The sequence below is a fragment of the Lutra lutra genome, chromosome 9 (genome assembly GCF_902655055.1).
Source record: "Lutra lutra chromosome 9, mLutLut1.2, whole genome shotgun sequence".
NCBI classification, from domain to species: domain Eukaryota; kingdom Metazoa; phylum Chordata; class Mammalia; order Carnivora; family Mustelidae; genus Lutra; species Lutra lutra.
This window is the reverse complement of record NC_062286.1, coordinates 120,571,675-120,597,717: the sequence shown is the minus strand read 5'-3', so window position 1 is coordinate 120,597,717 and position 26,043 is coordinate 120,571,675. Positions and strand designations below refer to the sequence as shown.

At 46.5% G+C, this 26,043-nt stretch overlaps 1 protein-coding gene across 2 annotated transcripts in view; it reads right to left on the bottom strand.

Moving 5' to 3' along the window:
* The window catches only part of MMP24 (matrix metallopeptidase 24), a 41,793-nt gene extending 27,656 nt beyond the window's left edge, over positions 1-14,137 (bottom strand). The window contains exon 1 of one of the 2 annotated variants that reach the window (XM_047745495.1): positions 13,815-14,137. In XM_047745495.1, coding sequence (XP_047601451.1) covers positions 13,815-14,015 — 201 coding nt within the window. In that variant the 5' untranslated portion in view covers positions 14,016-14,137. Of the gene's footprint in view, positions 1-847; positions 940-13,814 lie in introns of those variants that run through there. The other variant, XM_047745496.1, reaches the window with a different exon arrangement.
* Positions 14,138-26,043: the final 11,906 nt, after the last annotated feature.

Sequence of the window (26,043 nt, the reverse complement as noted above, 5' to 3'; positions counted from 1 at the left end):
GTGTGAGAGGCTAAAAGGCTAGGGACCAGATAATTCCAACTTCTGCTGCATAACCCAGTCTCTGCCACTCACTTGCTTCTGCTACTGTGTGACCCACGCAGTCCCTCTTGACCTCTCTGGGCAGAATCTCCTCATGTCGGTGCATGTCTTCTATGCTCCAGCCATGCCTATTCCAAAATAGCCCCTGCCCTTGCATACTCTCAGGCTGTTCCTGCTGCTTTCCAAGCCCATTCTCTTTATGTGTTTTAGCAAACTCATCCTTCAGGGTCTAGCTGAAATGTTACCTCTCTTGGTAAATCTTCCTTAAGTCTCCCGGCAGAACTAGCGGGCACCCTCCTTACTCCTGCAGGGCTTTGCTTGTCTGCCACTCTAAACGCAGATGCCACAGTGAGTCCTACCTGTCGGTTGATATGTTTTCCCCACTAGATTGAGACCTGGAGGAGCAGAGATTGTCTTATTTATTTTTGTATCTGTTACAGCACTCAGAACAGTGCCTGGCATAACAAATCATCACTAGATGAATGAATAAATGAATAAATGAATAAATGAACGAACAAATGAATGAATGAACCAACAAATGAACAGTTGGTCCAGGAGGCATTGCCTGGGTACCAAGGAAGGGATTTCATCTTGCGAAGGCTTCCTGAGCAATACACACAAAAAACACCAAGCACAATTCTTGGTATCTGTTAGAGGCTGAGAAAAACATTTGCTGAAATTCAGTCTATCGTAGTTTGACTTTTCTGCTTGATGAGGCAATAAGCGCCATTGTCCCATCGGAAAGAAGATAAAATCCATGAAAGGAAAAAAAAAAAAGCCCCATTCAGTTTTAAACACAATGACCTACCTTCCGTCCTTTTACACCTGGATCCATTAACCAATCACCAGCCATGTCAGAAGTCTGATCTTTATAACTCAGTTCACCAACTCTAGGATGTCTGTCACCCTTTAAGTGCTGAAAGAGGTGTAAACCCAGAAAAAAGTGAGAAAAATCTCAGAATGTGGCGAGCAGGGACCAAAATAGCGGGGCTGAACCGAAGATGTAGAGATGGCAGACAGTATGTGTGATTGGTTTGCTGGCCAGAAGGCGGGATTTCAGTTCCTGAGAAGCCAGAGCTGAGATATTCAGTAGTGGCAGGCAAAGGAGAGAGCGGAAAATAACAAGGAGAAGAAACGTGGCCCGGAGAGGGAAGAGAGCGGCAGACAGCAGAGGCGGTGGTGACATTAGAAGTGGCGCTGGGGGCAGCAAGAAGTGGATCAGCGGGTGGTGCTGCTGTTTGCTCTTGGAGAACAGAGAAAGCGGTGGAGGAGGAGAGAAAGATGGATCCGCTAAAGCAGCATGGCCTCCAGGGTTATCCCGGAGCATCGCACCGTCCGGGTGTGCGGCCAACGCCAACTGCGCAGGTCTGGAGAAGGAGCGGCAGAATGGTTAGGATCGGATGTTTGATCAGGATCGCAGCGGGCTGGAAGGTATTATCAGAAAGGTCCAAGGGGAAGCCCACAAAGAAGGACCAGGCAAGAGGTGTCCAATTTGGAAGCATGAGCTAAAATGAAGAGGAAAGAATGAAAGACCCCCGATCAAAGAGTTTGGGTAGCTGAGGTCATAGTCTAGGACAATGATGTGAGTAACAGGAAGAAGGCATGACCTCAACAATCCTAGGACGTCCAGGTCCCATCCCACAGAAGGACAGTGACTAAGGAAGGGAGAGTGGCTGGGTGAATGAAGGAACCACTCATATGAAGCATGTCCTACTAGAAGGGAAGTAGGAGGGATGTTTAGGCTGGAGAAGGGGGAGTTGCAGGGGACATGCCAGTCTTCATAAAGCTAACTCGCTATAGATGAAGAGGATTTATTCTGGTTGATCCTGATCCTAAGACCAGCACAGGAGATGATAGGACATAGATTTTGACTCCTGATAGGAAACAACTTTGAAACAGAGGTGTTCTAATTACAGCAACAATGATAACCGCTACTGTGTTAGAATGCCAGCTATATACCTGGCATTACTCTAGATCACAATGACCCCACAAGGTAGGAATCTCCCCGATTTGCAGATGAGGAAACAGGTTCAGAGAAGTAACCTAACCATCCAGAGTCACAAAGCTAAGAAGTGGCCGGAGTCAAACCCAGATATGGTTGAAACCAGGCATTACATACTGTCAGACATCTTGGACAAGAATCTCTTTCCCCTCCCAGGACATCTTACACCTCATACTCCAAAGAGCAATGTCTTATCTCACATCCTAGTGAGTTCCATACCCTTCTACTGTGACCCCTGTGCCAGGGCACCATCACATACCCAGTTATCCAACCAGAAGCCTCATATAACCCATGACTCTACCCTCTCCTTCACAGTCCACATCCATCTTTTGTCAAAGAACTATTGGTTCTACTTCCTAAATATCAGATGTGCTTCTGTCCATTCATTTATTCACTCACTCATTCATTCTGTAAGTATTAAAGGTCCTATTCCTATGTACCAGGCACTGTGTGGCTAGGCTCTGGGATAGAACAGCAAACAGAAACATTCTTGTTAATGTCTAGTTACAGGCTAGGAAGAACCATGGGGCAATATGTGCTGTGAAACATAAAGCAGGTTGAGGAGCTAAGAGGGATAGGACAACTGTTTTATAAAGGATGGTCCGAGAAGGTGGCCCCATGGAAGTGACATCTGGGCAAGAGACCTGAAGAGGGAACAGAAAGTGCCATTACCTCCAAGGCTTCAAAGACTTTCCATCAAGAACTTTCCAGGGAGAGAACAAGAGGTGTTAGTCAAAGGGGACAGTGTTTCACAATGTTAGTAAGTTCTAGAGATCTACTGTACAGCACGGGGTCTAGAATGAACAATACTGTACTATATACTTAAAAAATTTGCTAAGAGGGCAGATCTTAAGTGTTCTTGGCATGAAATAATAGTGATAAACAATGAGGGCAGGAGGAAACCCCTGGAAGGGATGGATTTGTTCATGGCCTAGACTGTGGTGATGGCTTCAAAGGTGTTTATCTCCCAACTCATTAAGCTGCCTACATTGAATATATACAGCTTTTTGGGTGTCAATTATACCTCAGTAAAGTGGTTTAAAAAAAAAAAAAAAAGAGGGACGCCTGGGTGGCTCAGTGAGTTAAGCCTCTGCCTTCGGCTCAGGTCATGATCTCAGGGTCCTGGGATCGAGCCCCGCATCGGGCTCTTTGCTCAGCAGGGAGTCTGCTTCCCGCCCCCCTCTCTGCTTGCCTCTCTGCCTACTTGTAATCTTCATCTGTCAAATAAATAAATAAAATCTTTAAAAAAAAAAAAAAGAGCCCTCATGACTTGACCCCTGACTCCCTTTGCAGCCTCTTCTACCATTCCCCACCTAGCACTCTGTGTTTCTGGTGTGTTCCAAGTCTTCCAGACCCTTCCATACATTGGTCCTTCTATCTAGGTCTCGTTCCTATCTCTGGGGAGGTCTTCCTTGACCCCTTAACTTATCACAACTCTTATCACGCACTGTTGTCATCACATGCTGTTAACTGGTTACCTCTTCTTGACTGCACAGTTCCCCGGGCAGGGCCCATAGTCTGTCTTCTCCACCACAGCGCCTTGACACCTAGCACAGGGCCTGGCTTGGATACGTATTTATTGAATGAAAATGAGTGGACGTGTTCGGGGAGAGGGAGAATCATGGGGTCAGAACTTGCTGTAGAACAGGCTTTCTCAAACTCAGCACTACCGATAGTTTGGGCAGATCATTCTTCATTGCAGGATAGCTGTCCTGTGCTCTGTAGGACGTTTAGCAGAATCCCTTGTTTCTTTAACTAGAATACTAATAGCACCACCTCTCAGCTGTGACAATCGAGAAAATGCCTCTAGACATTGCCAAAAGTCTCCCTGAGGGTGGGCAAAATTGTCCCGGATTGAGAACCTCTGCTATAAGAAGATTCCCACATAGAGCTGCCTTGACTATCCTGTAAGGGTCTGTTCGACCCTATATTTTGTTTTAGAGAAAGCATGAGGCCTCAGTCAGTAGCCTCCCAGGTCGAGGGTCAGAGTGAGAACTGGTTTCCTCATCTGGGCAGGTGGGCAGGAGTGGCCTTGATGTGGGGTTGGCTGAGCGGTGAGGACTAAGGCAATTCCAGAGGATGTGTAGGGTCGTGGTTAAAAACATATGTTTTGGAGACAAGATGATCACATGCTCTGTTCAAATCCTAATTCGTCCGTCTACTGTTGCACAACCTTAGGCACAGTATTCAACCTCCCTTATGCTCACTTCCTCCAACCGCTTTGTGTCATTCGCACATGCCTCGTGGAGTGGTTGTGGAGACGAAATAACATAGCTCATGGTATTAATCCTCAGTAAAAGATAGCAATAATAACAACTATTATTTTCCTGAGAGGTGACAGGCAACTTAAACACCTCGTTGTACTAAGCCCCATCACCAAGGCTGTGTCCCTCAGTGCACAGTCCTTATGTGTCATGGGCTGTCAGCATCACAGGGTTCCGGGAACTCATTAAAAGTCCATATTCCTAACTCTGAACCTAGAGCCTACTAAACTGTGTGAGGCTGGAAACTGGGAATCTGCATTTTTAAACTTGGCATCAAGAGTGGTCTAACATCATTCTTCCCCATCTATTGCTATGTTAGCTCAATCCTCATATCTGGGTTTCTGCCTTGGTTTCCCTGTCTGGCACTTAGGTCCCAAACTGAGATTGCTATGACCCTAATCTGTTTCTCAAGGTCTCATATTCCCTGCCTGGTTCCCGGTCTTCTCCAGAGAGTGAGACTCTAGTCCCTGTACAGCTGGGAGCTGGGTAGGGTCCTATCTGAAAAGACAGGTCACTTGGGACCAAGATATCACCACATACCAAATATCACCTAGCTTTGCTCTTTCCGGCTGAGTGTCCTTGGGCAAATGACCTTACTTCCTTAAGGTTCATTTTCTTCATTTATTAAGCAGAGGATGATAAAAAAAAGTTGTGAGGAGGATCCAGTGAGATGATCACTGTGGTAGGTGAAAAAAATGGCCCTCCAAAGATGGCTGCAGCCTAGTCCCTGGACCCCATGACTATGTGAACTCACGTGGCAAAGGAGCCTTTATAGATATGAGGGGAAGGATCTTCAGGTGGGGAGATTATCCTAGAACATCCAAGTGGGCTCAATGTTAATCACGGGTTCCTTGTGAGAGGGAGGCAAGAGTCAGAGTCAGAGAAGGAGAAGTGACGACAGAAGCAAGAGTCAGAGTGTGCCATGCTGGAAGGGGCCACACGCATGGCCACACTGTGGGAGGCCTCTAGAAGCTGGGAAAGGCCAGGTACGCATCCTCCCGTGAGCCTCCAGAAGGAAGCCAGCCCTTCAGAGACCTTCCTTTTAGTCCTGGTAAATCCTTTTTCAGACTTCTGAGCTCCAGAAGATGAGAAATCCGTGTTTTAAGCCACTAAGTGTGTGATCATTTGTTTCAGCAGCAATAGGAAATGAATGCAGGCAAAGCATTGAGCAGATTCTGGCCGGTAGTAAGCATTCTCACAATGCTGTTGTCTGTGTTCTCGCTCCTGCACTCTCTGGCAGGAGATGGGCCACCATCTTTGGTGACCCAAATCACGGTGCGGCGACGTCTCAGAGATCAGCCCTACCATCATGTCAGTCCCCCAGCTCCTGTCCCACCAGAGCTCTGCTTCCTTCTCCAGCCATACCTCTGGGATCCCAGTCTTGCCACGGAGCCCACCTCCGTTATAGCTAAGTTTTAAAAATTGCAAACTTGGAGGCTTAACCATTCAGGTATCTAGAAAAGGCACTGGTCAACATGCTTTGGAACCATCTGCTTTCATACACTTGTTTTGCAGAAGAGCAAGATAAAACAATGAAGGGAGAAATTACTTATCCAAAATCACTGAGCAAGTTGAGAGAGGAAATGGAGCTGGGTCCCTGCCTGCTAGGGAGCCTTCTCTCTGTCATGCTACACCCTCCGCTCTAGCTCTGGTTTGCCTCCAAGTGCTAGCTTTTTTTTTTTTTCTTTTTCTTTTTTTTCTTTCTCACTTACAGCCAGTCTAAAAAGGGCCCTCAGGATCGCCCACAATGCCCAGCTTAGCTTCTTGACAAACACCTTAATGGCACAGCGTTGCCTCTTGGCTGCCACCAGCTCCTGAGTGGGTGGTGAGTGCACTGGCGGGAACTCCCTGGCGCTCTGCTCCGTGTCCTTGGCCCATTCCCAGGAGGCCACCACAAGCCAGACAATCACCATCCCCAAGGAGATGGCACATTTGGGGTTTGGGGCCAGCACGGGGATGTCCAAGTTTCACAATTCCGGGGAGGCCTCCTCCCGGGGCCAGGAGAGGGGCCACACTCTTATTCACTCTCCGAGGAGGGAGGAGCTTCGTCGTCCTCACTCTTTGCAGGGCCTTCCTGCCAATCTGCCACAGTTTTCTGTCCCCTGGGGTTTGACGTACTGATGAGTCAAGAACAGGGAAGAGGGAACACAAGACCATGGTCAGGCCTCAGTTTTTCAATTGTAACAGGCAGGTGGCTGAAGTAGATAACCCGTAAATAATCACACAAAGTATAAAATGTATAATAATTTTAGTTTGATGGGTTTGGGTGTGGAACCCGTCTTCTGCTTCCTCGCTGCGAGTTTAAAATCCAGGCTCCTTCGTGTGGCACCCAAGCTTCCCAGTCCGACCCAATGCACCTTTCTAGCCTTATCTTCTGTCAAGAGAGTTTTACTATTTGACTGCCCACCCCAAGGTTCCCTCTGGAGCTACTGACAACCTCTTTGTGTTGACAGCACTCGTCCCACCGTTTCCTTCCTCTGTGCCTCTTTCCTTCCCTCTCTACAGAAGGCCTTTCCCTCATGGCTTCTCCATGACGAACTATTAAATATCCTTCCAAAGGCCACTTCATCTGGGAAGGCTATCCAGGGGTGGGTGGGCTTTCTCTGGGCTCCCGGTGGCGTTCCATGCCCCCCTCACTCACATGACATTACACATCATGTTTCACAGACCCTTGGCCCCCACTGAATGCTGCAGCTCACGGCCTGGTGAGGGGGACAGACACAGAAAGACTCAATGTTTCATTGAGTGGGATGAAGGAGAAGGAGAAGGTGTCGTGAACGTGTTTGACAGGAGACCCGGGCTGTGATGTCAGGGATGGCCTCCCTGAGGATGCGTGGCACCTCAGTGGCAACGTGTGTCTGAGCAGAAGGCGCCCAGGTGAAGGCAGAAGAATGAGCAGCCTGGGAGGAAGCATATCTTCCTGAATTCCTGAGATGGGAAGGAGTCTACACATTAGCAAAAGAGAAAGAAGGCCAGGGTGGCCAGACTTGAGTAAGAAGGTGGCATATGGAGAAGAAAGCAAGAGAGCCGGGAAGGACTCAGTCACGCAGGCCATTGTCGGCCTTATGTGGCAGCCCGGTGGGTGCCGGATACGAGGGGGTTCGTAATACTATGAACTTCCATCTGTGTTTGAGATGTTCCCATAACAAGAATCAAAAGGAAGAAGTGGTGGTAGAGTAGTAATACTAGTTAGTCTCCCTCCTCAAAGCCACTTTTAGCCAAGGTGAGTGTGGGAGTAGCATGATCAGATTTTTTTGTTTAAAAAGTTTTTTTTTATTATTAAATATTTCTAGCACTCAGTAAGGCATAAAAATAATCAAACAGGCCTTGGATAATCGCCGACCAGCTTTGTTAAATCTTAGCTTTGGCCATATTTGCTTCAGATATAACTGACCCCTGTGTGGATTTATTTTTAAAAGGTCACTCTGGCTGCCATTTGAGGAAGGATTAGAGGCAGGCGAGAGAGGCAGAGCAGGTGGGAAATTTCTGAAGTCCAGATGAGAGAGAGTAGACGTTCAGACTACGAAGGAGGCAGTGGAGGTGGAGAGAAGTAGATGCATGGGAGATCCAGTCAGGAGGAAGAACTTCTGGGGCCTGGTCATTGATTGCAAGGTGAGGTGAGGAAAAGGTGGGGGGCGAGCCCCATCTCTCTGGCCCAGAGCTTTTGGGGCACAGAGAACGGTGTGCCCAGGAGCGTATGTGTGCTGTAGAATCGAGTTCTAAAATTATTATGGCCAACAAAAGTTGTTATAACAATGCCTGTTTTTCTCTACCTGCTTTGTTACAACAGCCTGTCCGATCTTTGAGAAAATGTTGCCTTTTATGTATAGGCTTTGCCATTTTCCTATATGTCATTAAAGCCCAGTTCAAAGTTGCCTTTTAAAACAAAGGCATAGAAGGGGACACCTGGGTGTCTCAGTTGGTTAAGTCACTGCCTTCGGCTCAGGTCATGATCCCAGGGTCCTGGGGTAGAGTCCCACATCGGGCTTCTTGCTCAGTGGGGAGTCTGCTTCTCCCTCTGTCTCTGCCTGCCTCTCTACCTGCTTGTGCTCTCTCTCTCTCTCTCTGTGACAAATAAATAAATAAATATCTTAAAAAAAAATGATGGAATAATGATGAAGGAAAACTAGCGAAGGATGTGAATGCAATCAATCCTGAGGTCCAGAGAAACCAAAAGCTTTTTTCCAAAATCTCTTAGCTAGGGAGGGCTGGAGCTGGGCATTCCTAATTTCTATCCACACACTATTCCCTCAAACCGGTATGCAGATCTAAGCTATGGTAGGAAAAACTCAAGCATCTGGCCAGGAGCCAGCACCCAGCTGGCTCTGGAACAGGCCCCTGTCCCTCCATCTCTCAACCCAGCTCTGAGCAGGTCACTTCTCTGCTCAGAAACCTTTAATGACTCCCCTCAGCCTTTGGACGAAAGCCAGCTTCACAATCTGCTCTCAGCCTCCCTGTCCAGCCTCTTCTCCTGCTCTCTTACTGGAAACACCCAGTAACGTGATGCCTCTAGCTCATCAAGTTAGCTGCCGTTTCCTAAACATGCCATGCGCTTTTGTAGAGCCTTGGTTCCTGGTTTTCCTTCTGTCTGGACTGTCCCCTCACTGCTGACTGCCCTTCTCTTCCCTCAATGGTTCATCTTTAATACCAACCTTCTTCCTAAAACATTCTCTGAGAGCCTCATCTCCTCCCCATGCTATGTTCTCAGCCCTCATTTATACCTCTAGCATGCATTCATCTGTTCTTCAAAAAAAAGGTGCTGAATGTGTGTATGTGTATGAAGCGTGTATGAAGTGTGATCGAGAGAAGTTGGTGGGGGCCCGGACAATAGAATCAATTAAAAAATATTTAGAATGTGCCAAGCACTGTTCTTGATACTCAGGAGACATTGGCTGCCATCTATTAAGAACTGGTTCCTCTCATTTTGAGTTCAAACTATACTGTATCATAAGGATAGACATGTCCCAAGATCAGTCTCTTTAGTACAATTATAATTAACTTTTCTTTACTCTGAAACTACCTTGTCTCAAGGACTGGAAAGGACAACCCTGAAAGTGGAAAAGATTGGCTGAAAGGCTATTGCAGTACTCCAGAACAAGCACGCAGACCAAGGACAAAAAATATAGCTTCTAGTCCTAGCCTTACTCTTTATTAGCTACATGTGGGTCCCTGGACAAGCTGTGGACAGGTTACATCCCTTCTCAGAGTCTCTGTTTGCACATCCATAAAATGATGACAGTATTTTCCCTGTCTCACTCATAGTGTTGTTGCCAGGATCAAGGGGGGCCACACACATGATGGCATCTGGAAAGTGCAAAGCACCTTTCAGATATGAGGCTGTTAAAGTCATAGGGAAAAAACACATAAGAGAAATGAATTAAAATGCAGCAGACTAGGTTCAGATTAGGTAAAAGGGAGAACTTCCTAACAGTGAGAACTTTTTTTCCCCCCAGACAAGAATGAAGCTATAATGGGAGGCCATGATCATATTGAAAGAAATTTATGGTTTGGGAATCTGTTTGTGCTTCTTAATAGGCCTGCCTCACTTGCTAGACTCATTGGGGCTCTAACTTTTCTTGACTATAGATGCAAACCAAAGAATGCTCTCTATCCACTCAGGGCAGATCCCTCCAAACTGGTCTAGAGGGCAAGAGTCCATTATGCCTTGGGTCCCCCTGTCACACTCCGTTATTTGTGTGACCCATGTTGATCAGCTTGTCTCTGTCTGTACTGACCTTCCTCAGAATCAAACTGGAAAGTAGCAGGACCAAAACACTATCTGTGGGACATTCTACTCCGCTAATAATAAAAGAAAGGGATGCTTTAAATAAACCAACACAGGAAGCCAATTAGGGAATCAGTGGGACCCCCTGATGTGCAAAATACAAAAGAAAGACTCAAGAATGCAAAGGAGAAAACAGATTGAATGAGCTGGGTTGTTTTTCTTTTTCTTCATTTTGTCTTTTGGTAATGATAGATCAGAGATATAAAATTAAAAGCCAAAGATAGTGAAAATGCTTTCAACTGAGAAGTCAGGAGACCAGGGAAAAGTTTCTGAATCACCTACTATCAGATTGAGAATCCTTGGGCAACTCCCAGCAATTCAAGAAGTGTCTATTAGGTACTACCATGTGCTTATTTGGTGATCTCTAGGATCACGGCCACCTCTCAGTGCCTCTCTGTGGTATGTCACTACCACCAGATGATGACCTACTGAGCAGGTTTTCAAGGGTGAGATTGTGAGACCACTGCCAAAAGGAATAACCTCTGTTTCCAATGAAAGAAGGACAGATGGGCAATGAGTCCCATCCCTAAGAAGCATTTTAGAAGGACCCACCTGTCCTAAGCATCTATTTCAGATCCATGTAACTTTTTGGCACAAGGGACAAAGAGTAGAGTCACCAAATGCTTATTGAGTGATTAATGATGAGCATTGGGGATTATGTTAGATCTAAAAACAGAAGATGTGTTTAGGCCCTGCCTAAGAACTGCCCAAATGATGTTTACATGTTAAAAAAAAAATTAAATGGCAAAATGGCTGGGGCTGCTTCAGAGTGTTAACCTGAAAAGAGAGGAATAAATAACTAGAGAAGTCAGGGAGTTTCCTGAAGAAGTAGGTCTTGGGCTGAAACTGTAAGGAAAGGTCACAGATGGATGAGTGGAGGTACAGACACAAAGGGCATGTGATGTGCAGAGAAATGTGGATAGTTAGTTTGTCTTAGGATAAAGGAGAGACAAGCTTGTTTGCAATAAGACTGTATACCGATGAGCAGTGGGAAACACAGCCTTCTAGAGAGGAGGTCGTGTGGGTTCAGACTCCAGAGGATTTAAAAAACAGAAAGAGGAGTTAAACATTATCTGCTGGCTGAAAAGCAACCATATTTCTGTAAGGTTTCAATCACGTGAGCTGCTAGTGTTCAACGAAGAGATAATTAGGAGCAAATTGTTGAGAGAAGCAGAGGAAATAATTCTTCTATCTTTTAAAAACTTTTGGGCAATATATTAGACATTGAAAATGGAGTCATCATGGAATTAAGGGTGTTTTTTTTTTTTAATCGGGTCACTTGGAAATAGGAAACAATAGAAATATAGGGTCACTTCTCACAATGACAGGAAATGAAGAGTTCAGGGGGCCCCAGGAGACCATGCTGGGACTTGTCTCATGTAAATTTTTTATAAGTGATCCAGAAGTAGAGCAAAGTGAAAATTTCAAGAACTGCAGATCCTCTCAAACCTTTTCAGGAAGGGAAATGCTCTGCCAAAGGAGACAGAGCTGAAGGAGGGTACTGAGTGGGATGCAAAATGGCAGGTAAACGTCAACGTGAGGAAACGTAAGGTAATGCACTCTGATAAAAATAATCCACGTACGGTGTGTTGGGTTCCAGGCTATCAGTTTTGACACAGGAAAGGGATCAGAGAACTACTGCAGATTGTTTCCTAAAGGCAGTGTCCTAACGTGGGGGTCAGGAAGGCTGACAAAGGGATAGGCAGGAGCGGGAATGGAGCTGAAAACCAAAGAAGGAATCATCCTTCCTTTGTGCCAGACTACAGAGTCCAACATCTGGGACAGTGGTCAGGTTTATATCTATTGAAAACTAGGGCCCAAGGATATCTAAAAAAAGGCAACTACAATGACCCAGAGGATGAATGTGGCTCTTCTATGGGTGGCTGTTCATAAGGGGGAAGCTCATGCACGAAAAGACAAAGGCTAAGAGAGGAGGAATAATCAAAGCCTATAAAGCTGATAAGGATAAGGCATTGGTATGCATAACCTTTCCTCCACATCCTGACATATTTAAGCAAATAGTCTCCTCTTGATGCTTGAAATATCACAGGAATAAAAGGGTTTCAGAGTTGAGGTCATCTAGCCCTATCTCTTTATATTTGAGATGGTAGAATTCAAGCCTAGAGAGGGCAAGGAAATGGTCCAAGGTCAAGAAGCCACCAGGAGCCAAGGTCAGATTAGAGCCCAGGCCGCCTAAATCCCAGGCCAAGTCTTCTACCTCACCCTTCGCACTCAGGAACACTAAGGGAATCCGACTTTTTATAGGGTATAAACCTATGAAACACATTACTTTGAGATGTAATAAAGCTGAAAACACAAACAGGCAAGGGAAAGTTTCCACTAAAAGTCAATGAGCAATGATAGATCTTTGAAAGACAAATACCAACCCGGACAAAAGAGACTTTTTACACACCCTAATTTTTTGGGATTGTGTACCCCTTTGACAATCTGAAGAAACCTAGGGATTCTCTTCTAGAAAAATACATTTGCTTGCACAAACACAATCTAGCACAAAATTTCAGTCCCCCTGAGTCCCATGCCCAGTTAAGAATCCCTGTTCTGGCACATTCTTCTGAACAGATTGCCTGCTTCAACAAATGGGCTCAATCTCACAGGATAACTGAGGCAATCGCTCTAATTTTCCTTGACAAAGAACTACTGTCCTAACTTATTACTTATCACATATTAGAACTGCAGACCTGCAGGTTGGAAGAGACCAGAAAAGTTACCTAGTCCAACTGCCCCCCCCCCCCACAACCCCTTCTCTGTGATACAGAATAGTGTCATGGTTAAATACATGGTGACTAGAGTCAGCTTGCCTAGGGTAGAATTCCAACATCATTGCTCCATAGCTGTGTGACCTTGGGCAAGTTACTGAAGCTCTTGAAGTTTGTATCCTCATCTCCAAAGGGGGATAATAATGACAACTATCTCATAAAGTAGTCATGAGGATGAAATTAGATTATTAATATAAATCACAGCACCAGGCCTGGCTCATCAGTAAATACTAGTTGGCATTATTGTTATTATTATGCATGTATCCATCCAAGCTCCGCCCCCCCCCCCCCACGAGCTTTTGCCTGCACATGTCAGCGATGAGCAGCTCACCGCTTCCTAAGCTGGTTGAGCAGCTCTGATTGTTACAAACTTCTTCTAATATTGAGCTGAAATTTGTCTTCTTGCAACCCCTACCCCCATCCCTGTTGACCCTAATTCTGCCCTGTGGGGCGACTCAGAGCAAGTCTATCCTTCCTCCACGAGACAGCTCTTCAGATACGAAGACAGTGATCGAGTCCTTCCCCCGCCCTCCCGTCCCCCACCCCCCCCATCCTCTCTTCTCCAGCTTGAACATCCTTGGTTTCTTCTCCCAGCCCACAACATACTGGCTGCGCTTACTATTTACTCCGAGGCGTTGTACGGTTTCCCTCACACATAGTCATGCAGGCCACACACCCCACCGCCACCACAACAATCCCGACCCTCCTGCTCCGCCCCCGCCCGCTGCCCCTGTCCGCGGTGCTGAAGCAGCTCCCAGCCCCGCGGCCCTTCTCGGCCCCTGCCCTGGGCAACCCCCGGCCGGGGCCGAGGCGCAGACCCCCGCGCGCCACCCCCGCGCCCCCAGCGGCAGACGCGGCCCGCCCCGGCCCAGGCCCGGCCCCGGCGCCGCCCCCCACCCTGCCCGGAGGCCCCGAGCCCGCGCCCCGGCCCGGCGCGCCAGCCCCACCTGCCCGGCGAAGGGCGCCTCCGCCTCGGCCGCCCGCGCCGCCGCCGCCGCCGCCGCCGCCGCCCGCGCGGCGCCCGGGAGGCAGCAGAGCGCCGGCAGCAGCAGCAGCAGCCGCCCGGGGACCCGCCAGCGGCTCCAGCGCGGGGCCCGGCCCGGCGGCGGCGGCCCCGGCGCGGCGCGGCCGCCCCGGCTCCTCGGCATCCCCGCGGCGGGGCCCGGCCGCCCGGCTGCGATGGCGGCGGCGGCGGCGGCGGCGGCGGCTCCGGCCGGGTCCTCCCGCTGCAGCCGCTGCGGAGCCGCCGAGTCACGGCGCCGCGGACACGCGCCCGGCCCGCCTGTCTTCGCCGCCGCCGCCGCCTCGGCCGCCAGCGCGCCCCCGCCTCCGCGCGCCCCGCCCCGGCGGGGGGCGGCCAGGGGCACCGGGGCAGCACCCGGGCCGGACCACGGGGGCAGCGGCTCCGGGCCAGCCCTGGGGCACTGGCTGGGGAGCTGTGCGGGGGAGGGGTCTCCGCGGCCCGAAGCACAGCTCCGAAGGGAGGGTCCGAAGGGGTGGAACCGGAGGCTGGGGTCTGGGGGCAGCCCTGAGGGAGGGGGAAGAGGCTAAATAAATAGTCGCAGAGGTAGACCGCGCTATAGGTCTGGGGGAGATATACTGGGTTCGGGATCCGAAGCCAAAAGACTAGCCCTGAGGAACGGAGTCTGAGGGGGTGGCCCTGGAGGAGGGGGGTATGGGAGACAGCACTGGGGGAAGGAACTGAGGAGACGCCCTGGGGTAACGGCGGGGGTGGGGCTGGTGGCCCTGGCGGAGAGGGTCTGAGAGGGGGGCCTTGGAGAAAGGAGGGCAGGGACGGTGGGACACTAAGGAATAGATTTGAGGAGTGTTTTGGGGGAGCATCCCTGGGAGACATTAGGTAAAATTAAGGTGAAGCTCATTCTCTCACCGCCCCCCCTTAGTTGGAGAGTGATCAACCAGTTGGGAAGATCATCTTTCATCCAAAACAACCCATATGTATTGAACACTTTCTATATATATGTAGGACTCTGGGCTACTTGGGACTTAAAAAGAAAAAAAAAAAAAAGGAGGCTGATTCCCTGAAGTGTAGAGGTTTACAGCTGGGTGCAAAAACAGAAGTGCAAAGAAACACAGAGTGTCAAAAAGGATCCAGGCAGGTGCTCCAGGGGTCAGACAGGCTTGATGGGGGACAGGATGAAGTCAGGTGTTATGAAGGGGGTGGGGGCTCTAGCTAGGTCTTGAGGAAAGGCTGGATTTAAATAAGGGAAGGAGAATGGGGAGGGCATGTCAGGTAGGAAGATGAGGGGCACAGGATATGGTTGGGGCTGTAGATCATTTCTCTGGAGCACAGGGATCCCATAGTAAAGTTCTGGGGAGTGAAGGAAGCAGAAAATTGTCGGTTCCAGGATCATGAATTTGGGAAGGGAAATGGGGGTGGTGGTGGTTGAAAGCTCCTTTAAGCAGGATAGTGGGTGGAAAATGGTGTTTTATGGTTACCTAGTAATTTGGAGGTGGGGAAAGGGAAAAAGCTTAGGAATCAGACCTATGTTCATATATTGGCTCTCTTCCATTTTTACAGAATGATGTTGATTTTAATGCATAAGGTTGTTCTAAAGATGTGCTTGGCACTTAAGAAATGTTCCATATTAGTTCCCCTTCCAGTGTACAGAATGATGACCAGAGGAAACAGAGAAAGTGGTTGGAGATGACTACAATAGTCTCAGTATAAAGAAATAATGATGACAATAATAACAAACACTTATTAAATGCCTAGTATGTAATAAACATTGGGCTAAGCCCTTAACTGTGTTATATCTCATTTAATCCTCATAAATAAACCCTATGAAACAGACACTATTAACACCCCCAATTTAGAATAAGGAAGTGGAGGCTCTGAATAAGTTTGCCAAATTTGCATGATTCACAAGTGGCAGAGTGGGAAGCAATCTGACCTCAGAACACATTTTTTTCTAGGATAGGGTTGGGGGAAGAGTTTTAAGAGACATTGGGCCAAAAAGAAAGAAAGGAGTTTGGAGTGATAACAAGTCCAGGAAGATGGATTGTAGTGTCTTTACAGAAATGGAGGTATCATAAGGAGGAAGATGGCAAAGAGTTTAGCCTTGCCGAGGCCAAGGCAATGATAAGATCCCTGAGATGGATATAGGAATGAGTTCAGAAGAGGGTGGAGAATGGACATTTTAGAAACCCTGAGGTCAATGTGATAGTTGAAACTGAGAGATTGGAGTAGAAAAAGCAAAGCTGCAGGCCCTGTGTTGAGACATACATATTCAGTCTAAAGAGTGCTCAAAAGATTGAGCAGTCAGAATCATGGAGTATATGGGAAAGGGGAGGAGCATTTCAAGGAGACAAGAGCGCTTGGCAATATCAGGGAGATCACAGAGATTGAGGACTGTATACACACCACTGATTTCCTGCTCACAGTCTAGCAGGAAGTTAGGGGCAGAGCTAGTCACATGGTTTCATGCTAAATTATGACAGAGATGGGAAGGAAGTGTTATGGAAATATTGAGGAAAGAGCAACAAATTACCCAATGTTGGAAGCTTTGGGAAAGGGTGCATTCCAGGAGGAAATAGTACATTCAAGCCAGATATCAAGGATGGTGGACATGGGTGGCCGTAGGTAATTAATGATAAAGAAGGAAGTTTTGGTATAAGCAAATGGATGCTTATAGAATGTAACCCTAAGGCAGGTCCCTAGTAGAGAAGGTCTGGAGTCTATTGTGAAGCCAGCCCAAGAGGAGGTTTAGAGACATCAAAGTAACTCTGTAAGATGAACTCACCAGGGCACAGGCTTTGCTTTTCCCTTTTTTCGTGGAAAAGTCACAGGTCTTAGAGTCAGATACCTAGATTCAATATTGGCTGTCACTAATTTGTAGTGCACCCTTGGGCAAGTCATTTCATATCCTTGATCCTCAGTTTCCTCATTTGTAAAGTAAAACTAATGACCCCTCCCTCTCTGCTTCATTAGAAGGACCACACAAATGGTTGGGATTCACTTTGTAAACTACATAGTCAACTGAGCAGATGTTGGGAGAAACTTAAATATTGATAATCTTACAGGACACATTATGCCAGTACCAGAGCTGGCTGTAGGGAAACTAGAACCCTACTCCCTTCACCTCCTCTCTTACTTCTTTATTCAACAAATATTTATTAAGTATCTTTTGGGTGCTAGCTGGGCGGGGATACAAAGATTAGGTTATAGTTGTCTCCTTTAGAAAGATAGTCAGCTGGGGAAATAGACACATATAGATAGCAAGAAGATAGCACAACATGTGCTATAAAAGAAAAGTTTTAGGAAAGTAGAGAGGAGAGAACAACTAATTGTCTAGAGATGGCAGGAGGTGAGATGGGCCTTGAATGACCAGCAGGAATTTGCTGTGTAGAGTGCAAAAGGAACTGTATATCCAAAGACACAGAAAAATGCAAGTGCCACGCTGAGGAGTTTGGACTTGATGTTCGAGGCCAGCAATTCTCAGAGTGTGGCTGAGACCCTTTCAGGGGGTCTGTGAGATCATAACTATTTTCCCAACAATACTAAGCATTGTTTGTCTCTTTAACTCTCCTTCCCTCCTGAGGGGGCTGTGTGGTTTTTTTGAGGCTTCACAACAGATTACAGAAGTAGACATGAGACTATAACCGTCTTCTTCTTCTTTTTTTTTTTTTTTTAAAGACCCTCTGGCCTCTTTTTTTTTTTTAATTTATTTGACAGAGAGAGATCACAAGCAGACGGAGAGGCAGGCAGAGAGAGAGGGAAGCAGGCTTCTTGCTGAGCAGAGAGCCCGATGTGGGACTCAATCCCAGGACCCCGAGATCATGACCTGAGCCGAAGGCAGCGGCTTAACCCACTGAGCCACCCAGGCGCCCTATAACCGTCTTCTATTAAGTCAGACAGTAAACAGGTTGTCAAAAATGTCAAGCAGGGATGCCTGGGTGCCTCAGTCCGTTGAGCTTCCAACTTTTGATTTCAGCTCAGGTCATGACCTCAGGGTCCTGATACCGAGCCCCACATGATGCTTGGCACAGAGCCTGTTTGTCTCGCTCCCTCTGCTCCTTCCCCCACTTGCTCTCTCTCTTAAAAAAAAAAAATGTAAAGCAATACCAGTCTTTTCAGTAATTTTTTTAAAAATCATAGCTATTTACCACAAGAATGTTATTTATGTTAAGCGGTTTATTATTGTTTTTTAAATGAATTAATATGAAAATGTTTTACAATTTCTCAGCTTTGATTTCTAGTGGTAATGATCAATAGATATGATTCACATAAACACAAGCTCTTTGGGGTCCTTGATAATTTTCAGGAGTGGAAAGGGGATACTGAGATTAAAAAGTTTGAAAACCCTGTTCTGAGCTGCTGGACCTCACCAAAGGGCTTTGAATAAAGGAGTGACATGATAACATTTCAGCAAATTGTTCAGCAAATATTTATTAAACACCTGGATGGGCCCGGCAGGATTTGAGGTGCTGGGATAGAGCAGTAAACAAATCAAATCAAACTCCCTGTTTTCACAGAACCTACATTATCCTGGTATGGCAGACAACAAGCAAAATAATTGATCTATGTAGTGTATTAGAAAGTAATAGCTGTTGAGAAAAGCAGGGAACTAGGATATGAAAGCTGAAAGGTGTGTGTGTGTGTGTGTGTGTGTGTGTGTGTGTGTGTGTGTGTGTTGTGTGTGATTTTGGATAGGGAAGGTCTCAGTAAGAAAGTGAGTTTTCGGGGTACCTGGGTGGCTCAGTGGGTTAAAGCCTCTACCTTCAGCTCAGGTCATGATCCCAGGGTCCTGGGATCAAGTGCCACATAAGGCTCTCTGCTCAGTGGGGAGCCTGCTTCCCCCTCTCTCTCTCTGCCTGCCTCTCTGCCTACTTGTGATCTCTGTCAAATAAATTAATAAAATTTAAAAAAAGAAAAGAAAGTGAGTTATCAGTAAAGGTCTGAAGGAATAAGGGAGTAGACTCTGCAGGTATCTGGGAGAAATGAAGTCAGACAGAGGGAACAGCAAGGGGGAAAGTTCGGAAGCAAGAGCATGGCTGGCAGGTTTGAGGAACAACATGGAAACCAGTGTGGTGGGAATGGAGGAAGGGCAAGAGTACTAGGGATGGGGGCGCCTGGGTGGCTCAGTGGGTTAAAGCCTCGGCCTTTGGCTCAGGTCATGATCCCGGGGTCCTGGGATCGAGCCCCACATCGGGCTCTCTGCTCAGCGGTGAGCCTGCTTTCCCCCCTCTCACTCTGCCTGCCTCTCTGCCTACTTGTGATCTCTCTCTGTCAAATAAATAAATAAAATCTTAAAAAAAAAAAAGCCCATGGAAGATTTTAAGACTAGAAGAGACATCTTCTGACTTACCTTTAACAGAATCACTTTGACTGTTGTACTCAGAGCAGGTTGAAGGGCTGTAATCAGAAAGGCTAGCTAGGCGGCCATGGTAAGACTCCCAATGCAGGATGATGGTGGTATGGACCAGGGTCCAAGCAGGGATGGGAGACATAGTTGGAGTCTCGATAGATTTTGAAAGTAGAGTTGACAGAACATGGCAATGGATGGACAGGAGGGATGAGGAAAAAAGAAGAGTCCAATGACACCAAACATTTGAGTAACTGGAAGAGTGGAGCTGCTGTTGTGTGACACAAAGAAGGCTGCAGGAGGGACTGGTTTGAAGAGAACTATCAAGAGCTTGGTTGGGGACATATTAAGTGGGAGATGTCTATTAAACATCCAAGCAGATGTGGCAAGTAGGCGGTTTCATATGTGAGTCTGACTTCAGAAAAGAAGTCTAGACTGGAAAATGAATTGGGAGGTTCTCAGAACAAAGACAGGATATAAAAGCCAAGGGATTGGGGCATCTGGGTGCCCCAGTTAACCAGTCAGTTAAGCATTGAGCCTAATTTCTCTCCCCCACTGCAAAATTCCATTGCGGTAGACACTATACCTATGGTGACACTCCTCCTCCCATGAATTAATCTCTTCCCTAATGGTCATTGAATTTTTTTCCTTTAACACTGCAAAGGAAGAAAATAACCTGCTAGCTCAACCATAGGGTAGAGATCCTTGCTTCTCATAAAGTTAAGAAACAGTTGAGTAGCCCTTGGTGCTGGAGTGCCCAAGGCCTGAAGCAAGACAAATTTACCCAAAAGATAAAGACAACAAGAGAACACAGGAATAGAAAAAAGTGAAGTTCTCACTTGGAATCTGAAAGCAAATATATCCATGTTTGTTTGTTTTTTTTTTTAAATATTTCTTCTTTTATTTATTTTTTTTAAAGATTTTATTTATTTATTTGACAGACAGAGATCACAAGTAGGCAGAGAGGCAGGCAGAGAGAAAGGAGGGAGCAGGCTCCCTGCTGAGCAGAGAGCCCGATGGAGGGCTAGATCCCAGGACCCTGGGATCATGACCTAAGCCGAAGGCAGAGGCTTTAACCCACTGAGCCACCCAGGCGCCCCTGAAAGCAAATATAGACAGGAGGGTGGAGAGCACCACCCAGCTCAGGAAATCTTGACTTCTCTCCTCCTTCTGAATTTCTACTATGGCAGCCAACCCATAATGAGGGCTTATTAAGGGCATTGCGATTGATCCCCATTACGTCACTGAATCCTCACAAGTGTCCTAGAATGTGGATTCTAAGGAAAGGGTGAGAAGAAAAGTGATTTAGCCAATGACACACCCAGAAAACAGCCAAACCAGGGAAAAACCCCAAATGTCTGGCACAGAAGCGTATGTCCTTAACTCCTTGTATATTTCCTCGTTCATTAATTACCTCAGAGATTCTATAAACATTACTAAGCAGCCATTTGGGAAGGCATCGGGTGAGTGAGACAGTGTTTAGGTAAAAGAGTGAAGACTTGAGCACATAGAGGATATGACAAATAACCACAACACATTACAATTACCATAGGATTTCAGGTCGCTCTGGCTGGGGAAAAAAAATCACAAGAGTTCAAGGAAAGCTTCAGAAAGGAAGTAGCATTTAGGATGAGCCTATGTAAGCAGAGGAGTTTTTTACACTGTTTTACCTGCAATATATGCTGCTCATTAGCACACACAAGGAATGGAAGACTGTGTGAAGTTTTCACTGGCAGAGATGGGAAGGTAAAGGAACAGAAGAAGGAAAAGGTTTGATTGTTCAGGATGTACTGAAGACCCCGTTCAGTTCGCCACGTTTGTCTCCACCTCCAGCCTCAAATCCAATGACTTAGGTGTATTTTCCGCTTACGACTGTATTCGGAAAGACGCACATTCAGTGAAACACTGTGATGCCATTTTAAAAAATGAATTACTTTATGAACTGATAGGAAATTGTTTCCAAAATGTAATGTTAAATGGAAAAAAAAAAAAAAAAGCCAGGTGCAGAATACAGGGTAGAGTATGGCATTATTGGTGTGATAATGGAGAACAAATGTGTGTGTGTGTGTGTGTGTGTGTGTGTGTGTGTGTGTGTACCCTTGTCTGTTAACGTGTAAAATATGGAAGGATCCCCAGGGCCCTGAGAACAGTAATTGCTTTCCTGGAGGGGAACCATGTGGCTGCGGGACAGGATGACAGGGAGATTTGTCACTGCCTACTTTTTTGTGCCCTTTGACTTTTTAACTATGTGGATGGATTATCTATTTGAAAAGTAAACAAATATGAGTTGAACTTTTTAAAAGTAAGTGTAATAGTCTCCAAAGGCCATTCCCTGAAAAGAGGGCATATGTTGTAATATGAAGGTAGAAGGAAAAGCGGTTCATAGGTGGGCAGTCTCAAAACTTCAGGCCTTAATCTGTATGGCAAATTTTTTTATATATATAATAAATAAACAACAGAATAGGTAATATATTTACTATTCATTTTCTTAACATAAGACAACTCTTTTTTTTTTTTTTTTTTTTTTTACATAAGACAACTCTTAGAAACCAATAAGGAAAAAAACCTATAACCCAGTTCAAGAATGGCAAAATGTGTTTCATCTTAACAGAATATAAATGGAGTTATAATCTATTTAAAAAAAAAAAACAATCAACCTCAGGCATCTGGGTGGCTCAGTTGGTTGGGTGTCTGCCTTCTGCTAAGGTCATGATCTCAGGATTCTGGGATCAGGTCCCACATCAGGCTCCCTGCTCAGCAGGGAGTCTGCTTCTCCCTCTCCCTCTGCCCCTCTGCCTGCTTATACTTAGACTCTCTCTCTCTCTCTCCCTCACTCTCTCAAAAAATAAATAAAATCTTAAAAAAAAAAAAAGACCAACCTCATTTGTAATTAAAGAAAGGCAAATTAGAACAATGAGCTCTTGCTTTCTCACCAACAAGACTGCAAATATCAAAAAGTTGGATGTTACAGAGTGTTAATGAGGGTATAATAAAAGTACTATTGGGAGGGGTATAAATTGGTATGCTTTCTTTGGAGTACAAATTAGCAATGCCTGTCAGCCTTGGAAATGAGCATGCCCTTGGCCCATCAATTCTAATTTTGAGAATTGATTCTAGAGAGAGAATCCTTACACGAGTACAAGGACAAATGTACAGAATTATTCATTGCAGCAGTCTTGGTGATTACAAAAGATCACAGTCAACCTAAATATTTTCCAACTAGAGAAACCGCTGCATCTAAACAGAGGGACACTAGGTAGGTGTTGAAAAGAATAATGTGGGTCTGTAGTGCTGTTGTGACAAGATGATCTTAATTTAGCCCCTCATTATCTCTTACTTGGAGGACAGGAATAGCTTCTCGGCAGGTCTCCCTGCTTTCGTCTTATCCCCCTCGCAGGACCTGCTACATAATGGGTGGGGCCCAGTGCAAAATGAAAATGCAGGGCCCTTGGTTAAAAAAATATTGAGAATTTCAAGAGAGTGATGGCAGAGCACTGGAACAAGGACGGGGGCCCTTCTAAGAGTGAGTCCCTGGGTGACTGCAGAGGTCACGTGCCCCTTCTACACAGGTTGCAAAGCTCTTTCTGCCTGAACCACCTTGCCCCCACCCTCTCTTTTTCTGTCTGATGCACTGCATGCCTGTCAAGAAATCACTCAAATGTCACCTGCTTTGGGAAGTTTTCCTTGGCTTCTCTTACCCCAGATGCTCTTCTTCAGTGCTCCCCCAGCTTTTGCACTGAAGCCGTATTCACTCTTCCTTACGATGAATTACAAGCATGTGTTTAAAAGTCTCTCTCCCCGAGCTTCTCCAGGGCTTGGCCTGTGGCTTGTGATTCTTCGGTAACCCCAGCACCTCACTCATTGCCTAGCACATGGGATTTGGGAGAATGAATGAGTCGCAGTGGATACCTTTGGGTGGCTGTGCTTAATAATCAGTCAGATTGCTTCCCGGTTCCACCTCCCCCTTGTGTTGCTAAATCAGGCTGGACTCTAATCTCACTGAGGACCGCAGGCCCTGATGGCTGGCTCTGGCTTCTGAGAGACGTGATACAGTTCCAAGATGGTCCCCTGGAGTGGTGGAAGATGCCTGAGCCTGAAGGCCTCTTGGAGGACCCCCCAAACCGCCCACACCTATCTCTGAAGCTCCTTATACAAGTTCAGGCTTTTAAAATGGGGGTCTGTAGGGGCACCTTGATGGCTCAGTGGGTTAAGCCTCTGCCTTCAGCTCACGTCATGATCTCAGGGTCCTGGGATCGAGCCCCGCATTGGGCTCTCTGTTCAGCAGGGAGCCTGCTTCCCTCTCTCTCACTGCCTGCCTCTCTGCCTACTTGTGATCTCTCTCTCTGTCAAATAAATAAATAAATAAAATCTTTAAAAATAAAATAAAATAAAATGGGGGGTCTGTAAACAAACATACAAAATAAAAATTAAATTAAATTAAATCAAATAAATAAAATCGGGGTCTGATTTTATCAGGGCTGGCCAGCTCCATCAGTCAGTTCGAGGTTCTAAGAACCTGATAGTAGTTCTAGGTTGTCCCTAATCCTTTGCAAATCTGGCCTTCAAATGGAAGTGTGCGATAACACGCTGATACATGAAGATTTCCCAAGAGGTAGTCACGTACTGGTATTTTTAAGGGAATTAATTTCCATATCCTCAACTTCCACAGGTACTCTGCCTGAGAAAGTTCCTGGGGATGAGACTCCAAGCCGGCTTTTCCTTTCCCTGCCCCCGCTCCTTCCCTCCCTCTCTTTCTTTCTTTCTTTCTTTCTTTCTTTCTTTCTTTCTTTCTTTCTTTCTCTGAGAGAAAGAAAGACAGCAAGTGAGCATGAGTGGGGGGAGGGGAAGAGGAAGAGGGATAAGCAGACTCCTCTATAAGCAGAGAGCCTGATGTGGGGCTCAATTCCAGGACCCTGGGACCATGACCCAACCTGAAGGCAGAGCTTAGCTGGTTGAGCCATGCCGGCGCCCCTAGCTCTTCCATTTAGATCTTTGATCCATTTTGCTAGTCTTCATAAGAAAGGTATATCCCTGGCCTGCCCTGAATCCCTGAGTCTTACCAGGGTATATTGCCCGAGGCAATTTAAAAAAATCCTGGAGGAAACAAAGGGACTTTTAAAAATAGCAGTTTCAGGGAAACATATTTTAATTATAGGGTGACATCATTTATCAAAATTATTTTGGGTGGTATGTGAAAAAGAGTATGAGGACTTGTCCAAGGCAACACATTCTGGTGGCCCCTGGAGGGTTTTCTGGGAAGTCCTGGCCTGGACCTTTCAGACTCCAAGGCCTCTGAAACTGAGCCTCCCTTCTGCCAGGTAAGCCAGGTAAATAAGTTCTACTTGATTTGTTCATAACTTCCACCACAGTTGACAGCCTCCCTCTTGGAACACACTCTCCCCTTGGCTTTGACTTTATCACACTCTCCTGACCTTTCTCCCTGTCTCTCTGGCTCCTCATTCCAAGCTTCCTGGTCTAGTTCCATCTCCTCTGAACTGGACTTTTAAAGCCAGGAGTTTCTCATGGCCGTGATAAGCCCTCTTACCTTTCCTTCTTTTCTTTTTCTTTTTTTTTTTTAAAGATTTTTGTTTATTTATTTGACAGAGATCATAAGTAGACAGAGAGGCAGGCAGAGAGAGAGGAGGAAGCAGGCTCCCCTCTGAGCAGAGAGCCCGATGTGGGGCTCGATCCCAGGACTCTGGGATCATGACCCGAGCCAAAGGCAGAGGCTTTAGCCCACTGAGCCACCCAGGCGCCCCACCTTTCCTTCTTTTCTTGCTAAGAGATCTCACCCATAACCACAATTTCAAATACCACTTGCTTATTCCACATCTACACCGGAATGTCTCATAGGATTTCCAAACTGAAAAAGGCAAAAGCTAAGCTCATGGTCTTCTTTCTCCAAGCTAATTAGTAATCTAATCCTATGAACTACACTTTGTGCTAGATTTCCCTGATCTTCCAGACTGAGCTACACACCCCTGGTCTACACCCTCCACATTTCATAGTGCTTATCCAAGTTGTAATGACATTATTATTTGTGTAATTCTATCTCTCCCTCTACATCATAAGCTCCATATGCGCAAGGACCATGTCTGTCCCCCCCCCCCCCCCGGCACATGGTAAGATCTCAATAAGTATTTATTAAGTTAATAAATGTAAACTCTCAGCCTGGTACAACTGTGTGTTAACTGTGTGTTGAATTTTGTACGTAATGCTATGTGCCCAGTAGGGGGCAGCAGAGTATAGCTAATGGAGAGAGAGAGAGAGAGAGAGAGAGAGAGAGAGAGTGTCCAGGCCTCCCTAGGGAAAAAAGTAACTGTGTACATCACTTAACCTTTCTGAGACTTTATTTCCTTCTCGGAAATCAGAGCGAATTCTCCATTTCTTGGATTAACAGAGATAAGTAGATATAAAAGGGCTTTCGTGCTGTTCAAACAGAAGGGAGTGTTATTAGACGCAGTTATAATAACTATTTATTGAATAAATGGAGGCAAAGGACGAGGATCTTATTTATGCTACGGAACTCTTGTGAGCAGAGACTTGACAGGTTCAGAAGGGAGAAAATGAAAGCTCAAGGAGACACTGGCTGAAGTCCAGAGCCAGCCGGAGGCAAAGCTGTGAAGTCAGCACAGTGTGTTCTTGGCGGGCTCTCAGCTCTGCTGCCTGATCCGCTGTCCTCCCGCGGCCAGCCCCAGCCTCTCGCATCCCGTGGCTGCGCTCGCTGCAGGCCCTTCTTTTCCTTTCCTCCTATCCAGACCACATCTGTCCTGTGTCCTGGCCCCTCAGAGGCCTGCTCACTGCCATCCACAGTGACAGCTAGTTACCCCAGTGACTGGATCCCTGCTAAAGT